General features: G+C 50.4%; 1 protein-coding gene across 5 annotated transcripts in view; it reads right to left on the bottom strand.

Annotated features, from left to right (window-relative positions):
- Positions 1 to 327: 327 nt before the first annotated feature.
- Positions 328 to 19082, bottom strand: part of LOC144730980 (AP-1 complex subunit beta-1-like) — a 71120-nt gene continuing 52365 nt past the window's right edge. For all 5 annotated transcript variants that reach the window (XM_078611896.1, XM_078611891.1, XM_078611892.1 and 2 more), the window contains 2 exons: positions 13843 to 13997; positions 328 to 2902 (listed from right to left, as the gene is read on the bottom strand). In XM_078611896.1, the coding sequence (XP_078468022.1) occupies positions 2828 to 2902; positions 13843 to 13997 (230 nt within the window). In that variant the 3' untranslated portion in view covers positions 328 to 2827. The remainder of the gene's footprint in view (positions 2903 to 13842; positions 13998 to 19082) is intronic.

Raw genomic sequence — 19082 nt, forward strand, 5'->3', positions numbered from 1 at the left:
TTAAGATATCGATTTTGGACACTTCTCATTTGCAGGCCACACGTGGTGTTGGAGAGCGAGTGCGTTGGGCGTGTTGTTGTTGTTACTTGTGCTTGTGCCACCACTGCCAACCCAGCAGCAGCAGCAGCATCACCAAATAACGTGATGATGAAAAGGAATGCTTTTTTTTGTGCGTGTTGGACAAATTCTGAAACGCACTAATGTGTAAGATTATCCACTCCCGCGTGGTGGAATTGCACACCGATGCATTGCAATTTACGCGTTTGCAGCCGCCAGGGTGATCATTACGACTCCCGCGCCGAGAGAGACACAACAGAGCCCTGTGGGTAATATTGACACATTTAATATACAGTGATTTAGCATCAAGCTAATTGTACAACAGCATTGATGGCCTACGAGTAACAAATGTTAGTGTAACGGGTAATAGTGCGCTTGTTGTTGGAAGTCATAGTAAGGTGATACAAATATCTTCACGTTTCACCTTTATTAATAGCGCGCGTCTGGAAGCTAACAGCCGCGGAGGAGACGAATCGGCGAGCCATCGTGGATGGAATAGGGAGCGAATTGGATGAGAGAGGTAATTAAGTCATTTTCATTTACACGTGCCAGCCACACACGCACTCACAATCGCTGCATCGGTGGGAATCATGATAAAATATTCTCAACAGATGGCAATTGATTTCAGGCAGGACAAAAACAAATTAAAGTGTGTACTCATATAATAACAAACAAAAAGACGACGTTTCCGTGTCGGAGCACCCACCAAATAGAGAGAACAGCATCCAACAAAACCACGACGCCGGTGTTGACGACGACGACGATTACGATCATGGGTGGACGGCAACACTGTAGCATGGGGCGTCATCACCTCCGTGACTTTCCCTCCGCGCCATTCCGTACTCTACGTGATATACTGATTGTAATTTCACTAACACGCGCAATCTCCGCGCGTGTGCGTGTGCGTGTGCGCGTACGTTCACAGGCGAGCGGCACACCTCCGCGTACCGACTGGTTCCGCCAGCCGAGAGCACTGTGGGGTAAATCGTGGTGGTGGAGTTGGGGCTGAGTGAGGCGAGGTGTGTAAAATGTGGGGTGGAGGGCCGAGAGTTGTAAAGCGTGTCGGTGAAGGCGACGTTAGGCGCTCCTCGGGGAGGTGTTCCGTGGTTATACGCAATGCAGCACGCACTGCAAGAGGGCTCTCGGTGTGCCGAGGTTCGGTGCAGGGGAAACGTGGCGTGGAGCGGTCAGACTGTGGATGGGTTTGAAGGCGGTGGGGTGGGCATGCGAGACACGAATGCATGCGGCGGGTTCAAGGTTACGTGCGCAATATGCCGCTTACGGCCGAGACGGTGCTTGATGCGTGAAGGTACAGTGAGGGAGGCGAGGGGGGAGGATATGCGGGAGGGTGTAACGCGGCTACACGCTACGCAGAGCGACGCTCGATAAGGGGGGTGTGGGGGGGGCACAACGCACGGTGAGACCGGCGAAGGTACGCCAGGGTGCGATGCGATTGCATTGCGGTTTGTTTGGCGATACTGCAGTGACGTTAGGTGTGGTGCGGTTAGGCGGGAGAAAAGTGGATTGGCGTGGCGAGATGCAATCGGGCGGTTGCGGCCTGTTGCACAGAAACACCGCGCGCGTATCTTTGTTCCCGTTTAACTCGTACACGTAGAGAGGGAGGCCTTGATCCGGCAGTGGAAAGATGGTTGATAATGATGCTGATAAAGAGAACAAATAGTCGGATAATTCCACTTGCATGTTTTTTTTTATACAACAGACCCCTCTGGTTAGGGGTTGCGACGCACGTACGCGAGAAGCCTCCAGCGGGGGGGGGGGGGGGGGCAAAGGGACCAACCAAGCCAGGTCCCCGCCTGAGCGACCAACCACCTTGGTGGCACGTGACTGAAAATCGCTCGCACGTGGACGTCTTCGCAACTAATTGCGAGCTGTCGCGCAGACCGTTCGCTGCTCACGGTTGACGACCAGAATTGACTTTGAGCCATCGATCCGCTCGCCGATTGTAGCGACCACCGCTTCAAACTGGACACCTGTGAAAAGGAGCTTCAGAGCTCACTGGATTCCTCCAAGTCCAAGTTAAGATTCCGATTCGTATTTCCTCGTTGCGCAACCGCTCGCTCAGACGCGGACAGAGAGTGGCGGCGGCGGCCGAGGCGGCAACATTGGCCGCAGCGGCACCAGACGTTGCACGACATTTGCCAGAGAGATTTAGCTGCGCGATCGCCAAGGTGTGGACCCGGCCCTGGAAAGGCAGGCATGGTGGTGGGGGGGGGGGGGCAAGGAGCAAGCATGCATGAGGGAGAGGAGCGACTGGGTCCAGCGTTCCACACGTACACACACACACACATATACACACCGTTCACGGCCCTGACGGGAGCACAACATTTCCAAAGTGCTTCACATTTATAACCGAAAACACCAAAGTTTACTTTACAGGAGCTTAACGTCACAGGGGCAGGGGGGCGGGCGGAGTGTGCTGCAGGAGCCCCCCACCCTCACGGCGGCGCCCTCGCTCGTCCCTATCCCCCCCACCCCCCCACTGCGCTCCGTGTGGAGAAGCGTGGAGGGGGGGGGGGGCACGGGGTGGGTGCTGACGAGCTGCGGGCAGCGCCCCCCTCTCTGTGTTGCGTGCGAGGGGAGGGGGGGGGCGAGACACGACGACGCTGAAGCGCTGGAATGGTGAACGAGGTGGGGAGAGTCTTGAGGAGGGGGGGGGGGTAGAGGAGGTTGTGGAGTTTGCGGGGGTGGAGGAGGGGGGGGACGACGACGACGACTGGCCAGGGTTGCACGGTCACGATGCGCTCGAGGCTCAGCTCTTGAGCACGGTGTCGTAGGCCTGGCTGATGTACTGAGACACTTCGGGTGCCCTGCACTTCAACGAGAGCTGCGCACCGCACGTGGGCATGAGGGGGAGCAGAGTTGGGGGGGGGGACAAGAAAACAATCAATCGATCGTGATCAATAACAACGTTGGCAAACAACGTTTACCCAGTAAAGCATCGCCCGAGTCTGATGATTCTTTTTACAGGAGGGAACTGCACTGGGATGTTTGGCCAATTCCATCAAAATGCACGTTTCACACGGGGGGAGGAAACTGGAACTCTGTGTGTGAAGGGCGGGCGGGGGGGGTAACGGCACTCAAGAGCTCCACACAGGTATACTTTAGAGCAGGGGTGGGGAACGTCCGGCCCGTGGGCCGTATAAGGCCCGCAAAATCATTTGATCTGGCCCTGCCAAGGGAATCGCAGGCGGGACTCGAAATTCAATAAATCTAGGAGCAAACCTGGCAAAGCAGTTGCGAGTAGCAACATCATCAATAGCAGCTAACATCACACGCCTCGCCAATGAGAAGCAGTTCCAGCCATCGCATTAGGGGTGAGTTAATTAAATGTTTGACCGAATATAACAGGCTAATTTTTAAGTTGATAATTTTGTATGGCCCGCAAATGATGTTATAAATATCCAAATGGCCCTTGGCAGAGGAAAGGTTCCCCACCCCCTGCTTTAGAGAGTCCCGCTGCAATACGGCCGTCTACCGACTACCTCGCACCACCCGGTATTCCGAGGCAGTCCTCGCATCCAATCAATAACCCAGGCTCAACTCGGCTGAGCTTCCGAGATCTGAGGATATCGTGGTGCACTCGGGGGTGATGATTTGGTTGCAGGCAATTTGTTCGGTTCAGTCGTTGCCTTCATTTAATCAGAAAGGCCCTTTTAAACAAATCACCCCTCGTGTGAGAAAAACTGCCTGGGAATGAGGGGCGCCGCTGTGGCACAAGAGTGCCGCGGACACTACAAACGCAAGCGCAGGCAAACTACGCAACAAGGAGGAGGCGTTGTCGACGAGAGAGGGGCTTTAATTACCACGACGCCAATCAACAACGTGGTAACCCGTGGGTCCACGCTTCGGTGAAAACGCCGACTGAGGTTTGGTCTGTAAGCAGAATGAGAATCTTTATCCTGGAGAAATCCGGTGACCTACAAAGCTCTCTTTCACAGATGTCCAGAAACAAGCGATGGACTCGAATTATTATTTCCTGTTTATTTTTGTATGCATTTAAATAAATCAACACTTGGCTTATTTACGAGTGTGAAAACTTTTTTTTTTACAATTTAGAAGCAAACACTGCAAGGCTTCATGCCTTGCGGTGTATTGACTTACAGCGCTGGGTCTGGCTGCTGAAGAACACACAAACCTCCCGCGTCAGCCTAATCGCTAAACGGTCAACGCAAGACCTTCCGAGCAATGCACACATTACCTGTAATATCAATATAAATGAATGGGGGGGTTACTGTGAGATTATAATTAGTTTGGGTTTTCATAAACTCGATCCACCAGGGTGGTGCACGCTGCACTGCACTGCACGCTGCACTGCACGCTGCACTGCACGCTGCACTCTGCACTGCACGCTAGCCGACGAACAAAACCTCGCGGTGGCTCACTGACACTGCACGCTCACCATGTGGGGGTTTCTCTCCCCCCCTCCCCCCCATAAGCTCTCCCCCCCCTCCCCCCCCAAACCACACCCCACCCCCACCGCACAGCCCACCGAGCCCCCGACTGCCCACGATGCAGGTGCCTTGCGGATGCACGCGAGGCGCTGAGCTTTTGTGAACACCCGATGAAGAAGGTCGATGAAATTTCCAGCGCAATGTTGGACGAAATTGCCAAAACACCGCTCGCTTTTCAACGTTTCCGGTTCGCCGAAAAAACATAAATCAACTGGAGAATTTTTGCCAGTGATGTGACAACTCGATTTGATCATCTCTGTCGGGTGGTGGAGGGTTTATAGTAAAAAAATGTTTTTACATTATGCACGACACGGCGTTCTGACCCCAAAGTAACGAATTGGCAATCAGACGCGCGTGCATCCTGTACGTGTCCCTCTGGGCGTGGTGTGGAGCGGCAAAGGGCTGGTGGCGTTCTGGCAATGCTCACCGTGCCAATCTGCAAGTCACATTTTCGTTACCACTTAATTGGCTTGCGAGAGCTGGGGATGAAAATTTTTTGCGACACCGATGGCGTTCACAGCCTTCGGGCGTCTCAAACGCAATCCCGGCAAACGTTTTACGTTGCGCCAAAGTGTTCCGGGTGTACATTGCACGCTTGTGTTTTGTCTATAATTGTTACGCGGGTACAGAGTTACGCAGGTTTGAATTGATATATAAACTGTGCGTCTATGCACGCTCGTGATTATATATAACTACAGGCTCGTGTTTGTATATAGCGTAGATGAAAATATGCATATGTCTATAACTCCGAGGACGTGTGTATCTTGCGTTTGTAGCGGGGTGTGCTAAGTGAAGTGGTGAGCGTTGAGCTGCACTACGATCCCGGCGAGCAGAGTTCAATTCTCGCTCATGGTCAACATCGATGGTGAATATCTGAACTCATCCTGAGCCTCCCCCCCGAGTACGACTCGAGCCTTAAACGAGTACTTGGTGCGACGTGTAAACATCAGCACTGGGGAGACAAAGGCGACCGGGCGTGGTGTTGACCAACCACCCCATCGAGTATACAGTGGCGGCCGTAATCAGGTACTCACAAACAGCACTTGACCCTCAAGCCTGTTACGGCTATATGGGAAATCTTTGTTTCTTTGCGTGTACAAAACTGCAAGCTTGCGGTCATATACAACTGCACGTTTGCATTTGTATACAACTCATTGTGTGCACATCTGCGCGTGCTTGTGTTTACGAGTACGCGTGTTGCGTGTTTACACGCATGCGTGTTGAGTGTTTACGCGAGTTTGCGTGTAATTGCGTCGGGTGGAATTTTGTGTTGGGGCGCGCGAGCAGTCAAAGCATGGCAACACCGCCGCCACGAAAGGCACGGAATTGCAAAACGCCACTTTTGCCACTCATCTCGCGCTGGTGACGCAGGCACCCGCAGACGTTCCCGGGCGGCGAAGAGGAAGTGAATTCGTTTCTCTTAGTTATTCACGACAACATTAACCGTTCGCAATATTACAACGGCAATAAGTATCCCCCCCCCCCATCCCTTCTCCGGTCACCGCAGCAGTGCGTTCTGTATCCGGCTGCTAAAATTGGCAGCAGCGATTAGGAGCGCAGCAGGAGGGTGCGTGCGGCGAGTGGAAGTTGGTGGAGCGAGCCAGAGCGGTGGTGGCGGTGGTGGTGGTGGGGGGGGAGAAACCGCGAGCTACGTGAAACGCCGCCCGTGCCGTGAATGCTAAGGTCTCCTCGGCGGTGGTAGTGGCTGCGGCGGTGATGGGGGGCAGGGAGGACAAACGCGAGCGGCGAGCGTGCGGAGGCTTTGTAATGCGGTTAGCGCCGCCATTTATACACAACCGTCCCGGGCGGTTGCGAGACCGATTCTCTCACCATCAGCTGACCGACCCGAACGGCCGACTGCCGCAACAGCAGCAGCAGTAGCAGGCACGACCTCTGTGGTCTATATTATTTCCCCCCCTCTTTTGTGTGCTCTTGAAGCCGTTGAATTACACATGGTTTTATTTATTTATTCCGTTTTTAATTATTGAGCCACACTATATCCGGAGAGTGGGAGTAGGTGGAAAGGTGAAAATTTGGACGATCCGAGTGGGTTTTATTGTGTGGTTGTGGATGCGATGACCCTGCCATGAAACGACAATGCCACATTGTACGGCACTGCAAAGGCGGGCAATCCATGACATTAGTCACCGCATGGAAAAAAAGAGATAGATATACATTATGGAATAAATTCTGCCATTAAAAACATTAAATTACACAGCACTTATCCCATAACATGGAAGGCATCGCGAACGACTTCACATTGTTTTTGAGTGGGGGGGGGGTTAAATCACGTTTGTTATATTAAAACTGTCATCGGGCGACTCACATTCACAGCATTAGTCTAGCCTTCATTGTTGACACATTATTCAGAGTGCCGTGTAGGCTACTTTTTCAAATGCATAATTAGTTACGGCTCTTTGCACGCGAGCATTTTTCCATTGTAACCAACGATTTGTGCTATTTACATTCGTTGAGCGAAAGACGATGCAGCAGCGGCTGGGGCAATGCACCTCCACCAGACCCGGTGACCCGGGCTCGATCCCAGTCCGCAGCTGATGTCTGCCGATTGAGTCGCTCTTGGAAAAAAAGGGCTTTCTCAGCTCAATGGGCTTTACTCATTGGAGAAATAAAACTTCTGATTCTGGTAACGCGTGCGGCCAAGTGGCATCTGAGCCGGTCCCCTGGCCTACCCTCTTGCGCCAACCCGCACAAAGTCGGCGTGGTGAAGTATGGTCAAAACAAGCCCCATGACTGCTGACAAATTCATCCGGTAATGGGTTGGTGGTGGGTTGGTAAAGACGTCAATTTTCACTTTCATTAGCATCAAGAATGTTTTTTTGGTTTTTTAATGGACCGTCTGACAAAATATTGATGAACCAGCGCAAGCAACGGGGTGCTTCGTACAATTAAAAACGAAAATATTCCCACAAATCTTCCAGGCGCTCTGCTAGCATCTCCTCGGGAAACGATGTGAACGTTCAATCCTGTGCCTCCCCCACTCTCCACTGCAAACAGCAACTGCGTCGAATCGATTGGCTCTCTCCAAGCTAATTAGTAATCGTAGGATGTACCAACACAGAAGGTCACGCACCTCAAACCAAGAGAAATGATCAGTGAGAAAGTGACCCCCCCCCCCCGCCTTTAATCTCTTGATGTATTCCACCTCCAAACCCACCCCCTCCCCCAACCACTCCACCCTCAATTTCTTAATTAATTTCCCAATCTCTTTGTGGTGTGGAGTTTGCCAAGACATTTGAAGGATGGGCATGCACAGATCTCAGGTCCCTTCACTAGCAAAATGTTGAAAATAAACGAGGAAAAAACGTGCAGCCGCTACCGGACAAATTTCAACGTGCAAGAGGCAGCGACGGGGGTTACGGCTGCGCGGGACGTTGGGAGAGCACAATGAGTCATCCCGACCGACAGAGTCTATAGGCTTAAGCCAGGGGTCACTACCACACCAAGTGTCCCCAGAGGACCGGCTCCCAGTCCCCACTGCCCGTCATGGCTCGCCGTGCCCCCCCCCCCGCCTCCACCCCTCTCCCTTAACCCAATACCAAAAATTAAAACAATGAAAAAAAAACCCCAAGCGTAGATTCCGTAACGCTTTCCAACAAGCATTTTTTTCTCGAACGGTAGCGCAGAAGTGGCTGTCAGGGCAAAAGGGCGTTGGCAATATTTTTCAAAACGTCCTTTTACAGCGCCGGTTTTGTGCCTCTACATATTCGGCAAAACTTTGGTCAATTTGTCCCGGTTTTCAAGCGGGCAAATCACCAACAGCAACGCAACTTTACCAGTTCGTTCACATTGGGAACGTCCTTACGAGAGCTATCGTGCACACCCGTTACGGGTGAGCGGACAACAGATCGACAGAGCTATTGCATTAAAGGCTAGAATCTCAGCTGAAAAGCGTTAGAAACACAAACCAGCCCTCGCTACACATCCCCCCCTACCCCACGTGACAGTATCGCATTATATCGATGCTCACGTGCTCGCGTGCCATTTCGTGACAAGTGAGAAGTGACGCTTAATAGACAGAGGACGTCAGATTTTACGCGAGTCCACGGACGACGCTCCGTTCTTTTTTGTTAGTGGACTGACGAGGGCACTCGCCGGTCGTTCCGCCTGCGTGTTTGCGTGCGTGTGTTTGCGTGCGTGTGTTTGCGTTCGTGTGTTTGCGTGCGTGTGTTTGCGTGCGTGCGTGAACATCTGTAGCCAGACGCGCTGAACACATTAAGTGGAATTCACCGCGTTGTACTTTAAAGCAATAACGGGAATGCGTCTCCGTACCTTTACAGCCATTAGGTGGTTGTCATCTCCAGCCGGCATATCGGTTCAGCCGGATCAGGAGTGAGCAGCTCTCAAATGGAAGGCTGCTAGGGTCAAATCTTGGTTTGGGGTTCACGCAGCTCATCAACCTCTCGGGGTAGATAAAATAAGTACCATTTTGCAGGCAAGTCAACAATGGTTGTCCCCACCGTAGGAATAGGCGATTGACGACACTAGCTCAAGATTGTAAACAGAAGATGATCACTGCTGGCTTCCCTGGATAACGAGGTGGAAACTCCACGTTCATACTTGCAGGAGAATGTCACTCTGTAGTATGATCAATGTCAACTTGCCACGTTGGAGATCATGTTTACGTCGATGATGTCGATGATGACGATGATGGGTTGTGTTGACCGCTGAGAGGGATTATGAACGTGTGACCCTTCTGTCCGTGCAACCGCATGACCGCACTGACCCCACTGACCCCACTGACCCCACTGACCCCACTGACCCCACTGACGTTTGGCTGTGAAGCCATCTGGCTCTGCCCAGGGTGATAGTTAAACATAACAACTGCTCTGCTTGATGCATTGCAAGCCCACGAGAGGCGAGACAACGGGCTTGGGGAGGCCTTCTTCTTCCAGAAATTGATAGATCATGGCTGCGGATGATGAAACCGCTATGCAAAGAGCAGGAACCCATGGTAACTGAAAATTAATTGCCCCCCCCCCCCAAGCCGCCACCCCCCCCCCCCCCCCCCAAAGATACGTTGCAATTGTGCTCTTGGCACGATGAGACGAAGCAATATTCGGTCAGAGCTCTCGCTGATAGCAGTGCCACACCATGGTATAGAGAATGAATCTCAGAATGTGACATCATGAAACTCGTGTTGAAGTCACTTCATTTAGGCCCGTTTTTCACACGTCAATCAAAATTATACGTGTGTGTATTTTTCAATTCTCAAGGCGAGAATGAGCAAATTACGCGAAACACTGCATTTAACTTGATGGGGTTTCTTGCGCGCAATAATCAGTAACCGGGCAGAATCCATCAACTCAATACACTTGAGAACCCAATTTAATCACAGACGGCTGAAAGCCAGATTAGAACCCAGAATCTCGGCTGTGGCAGCCAGCTCAGTTCTCCCGACGTATTACCCGGCTGGGTTTCCTGGCCCACCTCTGCCTGAAGTTTATTGCTTTAATGGTCCACCCTTTTGTCAGTGTACTGCCGGTTAAGCGGCTCGATACGCCGCGTGGGGTCATTGGACCATACTTCACCACGGTTGGTCAGTGCGGGTTAGCGTAAGCGTGGGGGAGCTCATTGACAGTCGGACGGGGCAGGATTTACGTAACATGAGTCAATTACTTGACTTTGTTTCCTCGGCTGTTTATGTCCCCGCAGCAAATGCCACTTGCAATATTGACCCCCCCCCCCCACCCACCCACTCTTCCACGCGAGAAATCACAACACTTGGGAAAAACAAAGCGACCTACGCTGTTGAGCAATAAGAGGCCTGCTGGGAATAAAATAATAGCGGTATAGAGCAAAACAGTTTTTAATTGCACAAGCGGAATGAGTCGTTGCCAAGCACAAGCAAATAAAAAGCACAGCACGCTCTAAGAAAATGCCAAACAAGAAGCCAAACCTCCAGATCCTGGATGGAAAAGCAGGATGATGGCATGCACGACACAAAAGGCAAGTAGGTTAGCGGAGCAACGAACGGCATTAACAGACAATAACATATTTCACGCGCATGCACACACGGACGACAATTTCCTTGGTTAGCTGCAACTGCACGTGCGCAGACACACAGGCAGGTGTGCACATGTACACACGTACGCATGCACGAGCGCGCGCACGCACACACACGAGGACGTGCGCGCGCACACAATGATACGTGCGCGCGCACACAATGATACGTGCGCGCGCACACACAATAATACGTGCACTCACATGGTTAGGTATGGATGTGTGTGCACGTGGGTAGATGCGCATGCATATTTCCGGAAATGCAGCCAGGTATGCTAGGTTATCAATCGGATGATGGCACCCAATGTAGCCCACACAGCGCTATTAGCGAGCGCCTATTATAGGGCCAGCTGAGCACACGAGGGGGTGGTGTGTCCAGGACAACCAAATGGCTCCCAGGTGCTGGTCTTGACACCGCACTAGGTAACTAATTTCAGACCGAGTCAAGCCCACAGGTGGTGGTACCAGCTAGGCAGACTGTCTTCAGATGTCGATTATCGATGATTCGCATGTCCGGTAGAAGCATAACAATTCAACCACCTGGCGGTTTGAGGAATTGTCGTGATTAGACCATCGATTGTTTTGTTCCAAACACTGTTGTGAAAGCAGCGGCCACTCGTGGCTGCAGCGGTTAAGTCATCCCATGGCATACAATATTTATGGATTGAAAAAGATACATTTACGAAATGGGACTCGATCCATATTTTAAAAGCTTAAGAATCAATATCAATTATGAAGGGATGCATCGTCACACCCCCCTCTGCTAACTACGCACAAACAAATCGGGTGTTATGAGGCGAGACGTGCAAACCAGTTCATAGCGCAGCACGCTAAACAGCTACACGACCGCTCCCCACTCTCACACAGACAAAGACCCCCCATACAGCCTTAACAGACTGTTGGGGCAAGTGCTGCTAACGAGCACCTATGAAGGCCGACATGGCACACGGGGAGAGGTGGCCAACACCTATCACGACCGCCTTTGTTTCCCCAGTGGCGATGTTTATACATCATACCAAGTACTCATTTGAAGCTGAGTCGACCTCGAGGAGGCCCAGGACTGGTTCAGATAATCATCACTGGTGTTGGCTGAGAAGGGAAACCCGGGTCGCCGGGTTCGTTTCGCAGTGCACAAACCGCTGCACTACCGCTCCCCACTTTCGCAAAACACACACACACACACACGTCCACACAAACACACATACAAACTTGCATGCACACACGCACACAAACAGGCGCGGGCACACACATGAAAAAAAGTAAAGAGAGACCAAGCGTAAACGCAGCGGTTGCGGGCGGGACTCCGCTTAACCTCCGCGGCACAAAATTCAAAGCAGCAGCAGCAGCTCCCTTGCACCCGGAGACAGAATCACGATGCAGGGGCCGCCACGCAGATCACTAATCGATGAAGTGACCAGGCCAGAGCGAGAGACGCACGCACGCACGTACGGCAGACGCTCTCTCCTCCAGCCACCCCCTGACGGAGCTCCTGGAGCGTGGAGCTATCTGTTCGACTATCGGGGACAACATTGGGCTGCCGGGTGGCCGTGGGATGTAGTGTATAATAAGAGCAGCAGTGGTTGGCCGCGGCTCTCTGCTTATCATGATTCTGAGAGAGTCAATTCCCTATTGAGTGTCGTGCGTGCATGCGTGCGTGTGGAAACGGGTTATCCCTGCAGAAAACCCACGTTTTGAAAGGATGCCCAGGTATTCCCAACACCATAGGGCATTGCGCAATGTAAGCGATACATAGCTTATGCCATGCCTTTATAAGCCAATACCTGAGCTTGATAGCTTAGGTCAAGGCAATACCTAAGCTGAAGGAAAAGTAAATAGGGAATAGCCAAGCATAAGGAAATGCCTATATAAGGAAACATACGCTGAGGGAAAACCCAGTATAGGCAATACTTTACCCTAGACATTACCTATATCGCAATACCAGAATTCATGCCAAAATCAAATAAGGAATACTTTGACGTGCCTATATTGGGCAATTACTGTACTTTTAGAAGGCCAAAGGGCCTTTGTTGATTTAAATAAAGACGTAGGCCACCAAGGATGAGCAGTAACCGCCTCAAATTACTCTGCTAGGTCACCATTCGGTCTTGGCAATTAGCGTAATTATCAAGATGGAACACTACGTGCGGCGCGGCAAATTCCTACAAATATTTTATTCACGGCAATTACATAGTACGCGCGCCGCAGTCCGCATTACTTAGGTGTGTGTGCACGCGACACCTCGGGATGCGCAAGCAGAAAAAGCCCTCTCTGGGCACCAGAGTAAATTGTGAACGTTAGCGGTTATTTCCTCCGAGATTCCGCGGCAGATAGCAAGCGCGCGATCACAGCTCTGCGTCGCCGGCGGGCTAATCCTGGCGACGGGCGCCAAAGCACACAGTGCTGCCCCGCACGCGTGGCACTCTGCTCGTGCATTGCCTGCGCTTCTATGCCCCCCCCCCCCATACTTCACCACGGCGCTCAGTGCGGGGTGGGCTAAGGTGGCGAGCGCAGGGAGGATATAGGTACAGCACAACAATAGTTATATGCACCGACTTTCACTGCCCACAAAGTAGCCCCGCAGCAGCACATTGTTATGCCTAGTGGTCGCCCATTCAAGCACTATCCCAGGCTCTGCCCTGCTCAGATTCCAAAAGCCGATGAGGTCGGGTGCATCCTGGGCACTTTTGTTCCCAGCGGCTGTCACTGTACACCTGTGCATGAGGACACCTGTCGCTGTACAGGTGTTCTTATCCAGATAGCAACCAACGCACACGCGCCCTCCTGCATGCACGTCCCAGCGATTAGCAAATCACAGGCGTCCCCTTCTGTGGACATGCACGCGTTCATCTGCGCCTGTCCGAATGAAAGTCCACGTAGGAAGGGAGCTTCGAGTGGCAGGCGTGCGAGTGTGCGAGTGTGCGAGTGTGCGTGCGTGCGTAAGCATGAGTGAACAAATCGTTTTTTTACCGGGTAAGGCCCACCGAGCTATACAGCTCTTTTTGAGAAGCGACCTGGCCATAAATGATCGCTCAACAAAGTGGCTTGTGAAAATTTATAGCAGCCAAATACTCTTAAACGTATGTTTCTAAACGTGGAGGGAAAACGGCGGAGGAAGGAACTGGAGAAATATCCACGCGACCACAGGGAGAACATGCAAACTCCAAACATACCACGGGCATCAGGGTCGCAATCGAACCCACGGCCTTGCGAGGTAGATAACATCTCGCCACCGTGGCAGAAAAGAATCGCAATGACACGGGTCCATCTGTGACCGAGCGAGACCGTGCCGTACCGTGTAGTTGGGGTTGCCGGGCTGTATGCGCAGCTCTGCGAGCACCCAGATGCCGTTGGTGAGCTTCAGCGACTGGTACAGCATGTCCTGGCCCTCTACGTTCCTCTTGGCGATGGTGAACACGTTGTTGTTCTGCAGCTTGCTGGATACTGAGTCTATGGGGGAAAGGAGACACCAAGCGCACCGACACATTATCAGATGACCATTGGCGCGCAACCGCAAAAAATCGATTACCGCGTTTCCCATTAAGATGTAGGAGGAGAAATAACTTGAATTATACGTATCGCAAGCGTCCTGTTTTAAAGTGGAATACATCGAGTAGCTTGTATTGTTTTCCAAAACAGAATCGTTTCTCTCTAACGGTTACTACTGGTGTCGCCGTGGTACAATTTGTGTTACTTTTTGATTCATAACTGCCTGTGATTGTAAATGATTCTACAAGCATTGCTTATATTGACTAAAAACACATTCGCTGTGTAGTATACAGAATTAGTTTATTAGCCAACACATTAAGGACGTATACATTTTTAATCCTGTTTTTAGAAGAACATTTACATTTATAGCCATCCTATCTATTTTCATAACCCATTTGAATTTGAATAAGTAGCACTTACGCAACTAAAGAGGTAACTTGAAAACATGATATTAATCACCACCTATATTTAAACTCGTCCTTAAAATCACCACCATCATCCGTTAGGATGCATTTTTCTCTCGTCATTTATATATTTGATTTCGGTTGGCATTGGCCCAGATCATGGGGCCCCATCGTGTCGATGTGGGGACTCCACAAACATGAGGTGATCACTGGTGACTACAGCGTGCTGCTGAGTCGTAATCAGGATAAAACTCGTCCATGGTTGTCTATCACTGCTGCTGATGGTGGCTCAAGACAAGAGGACCACAATGCACTTCTTCAGGACATGCTGGTGGGTTGTTTTTTTTGCAAAGGCACAAATGGCTGCACAGGTGGACGAGCCTTTTGTGAGAACCCCTAATGACATGGGACCTGCCCACACCAATTTTGCCTACCTAATAATAAACATTGTGATGACGATCATTATCATAACCATTGGAACAAAAGGAAAAGTACAATCAAGCAATAGTCTCTTAGCGGGCAACAAAGCAGCTCAAAATGAAATGAATGCATTTGAATTTCAATAGATAAATTATAATTGTATCCATTTCCCTACATCTGCCCAATTTAATGTAGACTAGATTTAAATAAGAAGAACACGCCGCTCGCGTGCGCCTCAAAGACCCAAGGGATACAGCCAACAAAAACCTGAGAATCTGTGTTCAAATCCTAGATTTCAGCCACCCGTGATTGGACTGTGTGGTTGATATCAGCCCAGCCATAAATGAATTTGCATTTTTTTTAAATGCCATCACATTCAAGTTGGTTTTGTACGGGAAAAAAAATTGGTGGAATTCCAGCTCAGCAATTTTAAAACATTAGTTTGATCGTCATGCAGAAATCCCATAGTAGAGTGTGTGCAAGTCTGTGGGGTCTCTATGTAAATCTATTGATGGGTCTGTTTGTTGATTAAAGCGAGGTAGGAAAGGTCGCGAGTTTGTAGTTTTATCACAATAGGCAAAGAGGCGGCACAAGAAAAAAAACACACAAAACTAATTTGGCTCGTCAACTAAGTTCAGCGTATTTCAGCTCTGATGGTGAAAGCATTCACTGCTTAATTGCCACGCCATGATTATTATTTTTTCAGAGAAATCCACCACCGAGTGTGGATACGAGTCGAGAGAGAGCTCTGCGGAGAGATGCGGTCGTCTCGTGGCGTGATGACGATCAGCACAATTGGAAAATAATTTGAAGAGGGGGGGATAAAGAAGAACAGCAAATGAACTGCGGAAAATGTCACCACACTTACAATTTTTCATCCCCACATCTGCATTACCAAGTTGCGCCCGTCACCAGGATGTCAACGGGCACAAGGGACGTTGTGATGTCCCAGCTGACAAAATGCCACTTCTTTATTATTATGCTTCCAAAAGGATTATTTCCTATTTAGATTCGACATGCAAACGAGTATAGGCAGGATAAATATTACGTGCCCCAAATGATATAAAAACACAGCGTGCAAAACTAAGCCACCGTTTATTAGGGTGTGTGGGCTGCAATGTTAATGCTCAAAGCCAGACAAAAGGAAAATTTGAAACGTAAATTTAAAAGGTAAATTTAAAATTAATAGGGTTTTGTGTTAATGTCCAATGCTCAACGAGCAAGACTACGGTAGCTTTGAGATTGTTTCCATTTCATGCTAATGCCCAGACCAGACTAAGGCACATTGGAAATTTGTATGGTTCTGTGTAAATGCCTGAGGCTTACTGAGCCAGACTAAGGCACCTCTCAAGATTCTTCGAGTGCAACGTTCATACCCCATATACAGAGCCAGACGAGAGTACTTTTTCACATTCCTAGTGTTTAACGCTATTGCCCAAGAACCAGTATCAACAGCAGCGGAGTCCATGGAAGGAACCTGCTAATTACTTGATGAAGCGATGTATGCAATTGTCCTTCTCCTCTAATGAGGAATCGGGGAAGGGGGGGGGCGGCACTTATCCCTATTTGGCAGCCCCCCGCGAGAAGCGGAAATTACACATTGCCATCGCGTTACTCCTTCCACAGAATGATCTCTGCGATGTTGTAATAACGTCAATGCCCACCAGTATTGGCTCTCTCTCGAAGAGCAGTCAGAGGCACGAGGAGGGGACCACGCCAAGTGGGCAAGGCACCAGGCCGGACAGTCAGCCAGCACCAAATTCTGCCCCCAAGCTCTATGGTTTTCTATATAAGTAAGATGGTATCGACCAATTATAGGAGGACATGGAGAAACCCCAAGTGAGCAAGGGGGCAACACGATCCCATACACAGATGGAACAGATGGGGTCAATATTTTCTGCACTATACTTGGCAAGCCATGGTACGGCACCTTGATGCACATGGGAATGGGAGTTTCACACTATTTGTGCGGTGACCCACCAACCCTGGATTACAGGCCACATTAGCCAATTACAATTCTTCAATGGGAATCGGCACCTTCAACATGGACCCTCTGAATAAATATAAAACGTGTTCAGCCCCTCTGCTAGATTTAGGCCGTGTCGGTCGAGGAGGTCATTTGACCATGCTTCACTACCTTGCTGAGTGTGCTGGTTGGTGAACGGGCGGTGGGGGGGGGGGGTTGCGGCGAGGAGGGGGGGGGGGGGAGTCACCCAGGACCAATTTTAGATGCCGCTTCACTCACTGCTGATGTTCGCTGTTAGCAGGAATCGAACTGCGGTAACCCGGTTCATCGCGCAGTGAGCCACGACTTCCACCACCACCACTCTACACGCACGTGTATTATTGATGAAATACCGTGTGCGTTGGTGACATTTTCGAGAATTATTATTTATTTATAATCATCGCAGAGCGTCCACATACGTGAATAGCAGAGAGAGACAACGTACGAACTCAGGTGAATGGCGGCGAGTGACCCCCGGTGCGTGTTAAAGAGGTGACAGCGTTACACACTCCTCAATTTATCTGAAAACGTAAGGCGGAATGCTATTTTCCACCGAGAAAAAAAAATCAATTCTACAGGAGTGAATCTCTGGGTCTCCCAGCCTAGACCGCAGCCACACACCCACCACCACCCTCCCACCCACAATTGCCGACGACATCACGGACAGAAAAACAAGACGTCTTCCCACCTCCGCCCGTCTTGAAATAAAAAAAATCGATCCCATCATCTCATGTTTTCGTATACCTTTTTTTCCCCCTCTTCCTTTCTCGCCTCTCCTTACTTGCCCCCTGCGCCGTGAGTAACGGCTCAGGTAGGGGCCGCGCGACACGACGCTTAGCAACGGTGGAGCGGGGACATTTGCTTGGCTGGGAGGAAGGGGGTAAGGGACGTGGGGGGGGGGGCTGCGATATTGTAAAGAGGACCCCCCCCCCGCCCCACCTAAACACCTCGTGTGACTCAATACAAAGGCCGGGTGGGGGAGGGGGTGCCGAGCCAGATTTGAGGGCGGCTTAGGATGGCTCTCGATTGAAAATCCATCACACGCGGTTACCCTTTACAGCGATCTTAATGAAACGACTTCGAATTAAACATCGCGCGTTTCGCCAAGGACGGTGTGGTGACACGGAACGTTACGATTCTTCCACGGATGTGGCTTTTTCTTTCTCTCCCCCTTAATATCAAGGAGAGCGGTTTCGGGGGCTGTTGCTAATGCGAACACTGCCTCTTGCAATATTTCCTAATTGTAGTAAAAGTAAAAGAGATGTGTTGGTCGCGGTGTTATTCACGTTGCCTTCAGGAGAAACATTACATTACGGTTCCAGGTAATGGCTTTTTCTCACTGTTCAGAATAAGGGCCAAGGCCTGAAAACATCTTTTCACCATCACCACATTTTTTTTCCTCGCGATTACATTCCGACTGCGCAAGCGATTACGTCATGAGATGAAGCGGCTTCTATTCGTAACTCTCACAAGGTGGCAAGTGTGAAAGGGCAACCCAGGAGAATTACATCACGGATAAACCTCTCAAGTCCCTTGAACAGATGTATTTATTCACACCAGGGGGCACACCTTTTATAGAGCGTTCATCGCATGGCAAACAATCCTTATTTACTGTTGAATATCAACAGGCATCTCACTCGGGTTACCACCCATTCGGCTTTGCCCGTTGAGATTTTTCCTGTGAAGGTGCGATCCGGCACAGACCGGGATTTGGCATCTGCTTTCAAGTGGCAGCAATTGCTTTGCACCGAGATCTGGCGGTATTCTGTTTTAACTTTATCGCAGTGAGACTTCACGGTTATGAACGACCGAGGCTGAATAAGAAATGTGCGGGTCTGTGAACGAAGGCGTTCCAGACGGCTGCATCATCAACAATCAACATCATCACCGTCAACATCTCCCACTTCCTCACCATCACCACCGTGTATGTTGAACTTCATTCGCACCGTACGTAGCCAACCATACGGCCCACAATCGAAACACAAAAATCAGTTCTAAAGAAATTAGTTTTTCAATGTAGAGGATTTTAAAAGGGCATAGCTTTAGTAGCTTCCTCGTGACATTGCGCGCCGCACCCTACACGCTTCCGCCCCCCATCACCCATGCGCTGACATGTCGTTCATTTTCGATATGAAAAGGCGCTTTCAGTGCTGCGCTCATATGTGTGAAGAATTTGCTTTAATTACCGTTATCATCACACTGATAAATCATGGCGAC

This window comes from Lampetra planeri, chromosome 37 (genome assembly GCF_965212315.1).
Source record: "Lampetra planeri chromosome 37, kcLamPlan1.2.h2, whole genome shotgun sequence".
Classification (NCBI taxonomy): domain Eukaryota; kingdom Metazoa; phylum Chordata; class Hyperoartia; order Petromyzontiformes; family Petromyzontidae; genus Lampetra; species Lampetra planeri.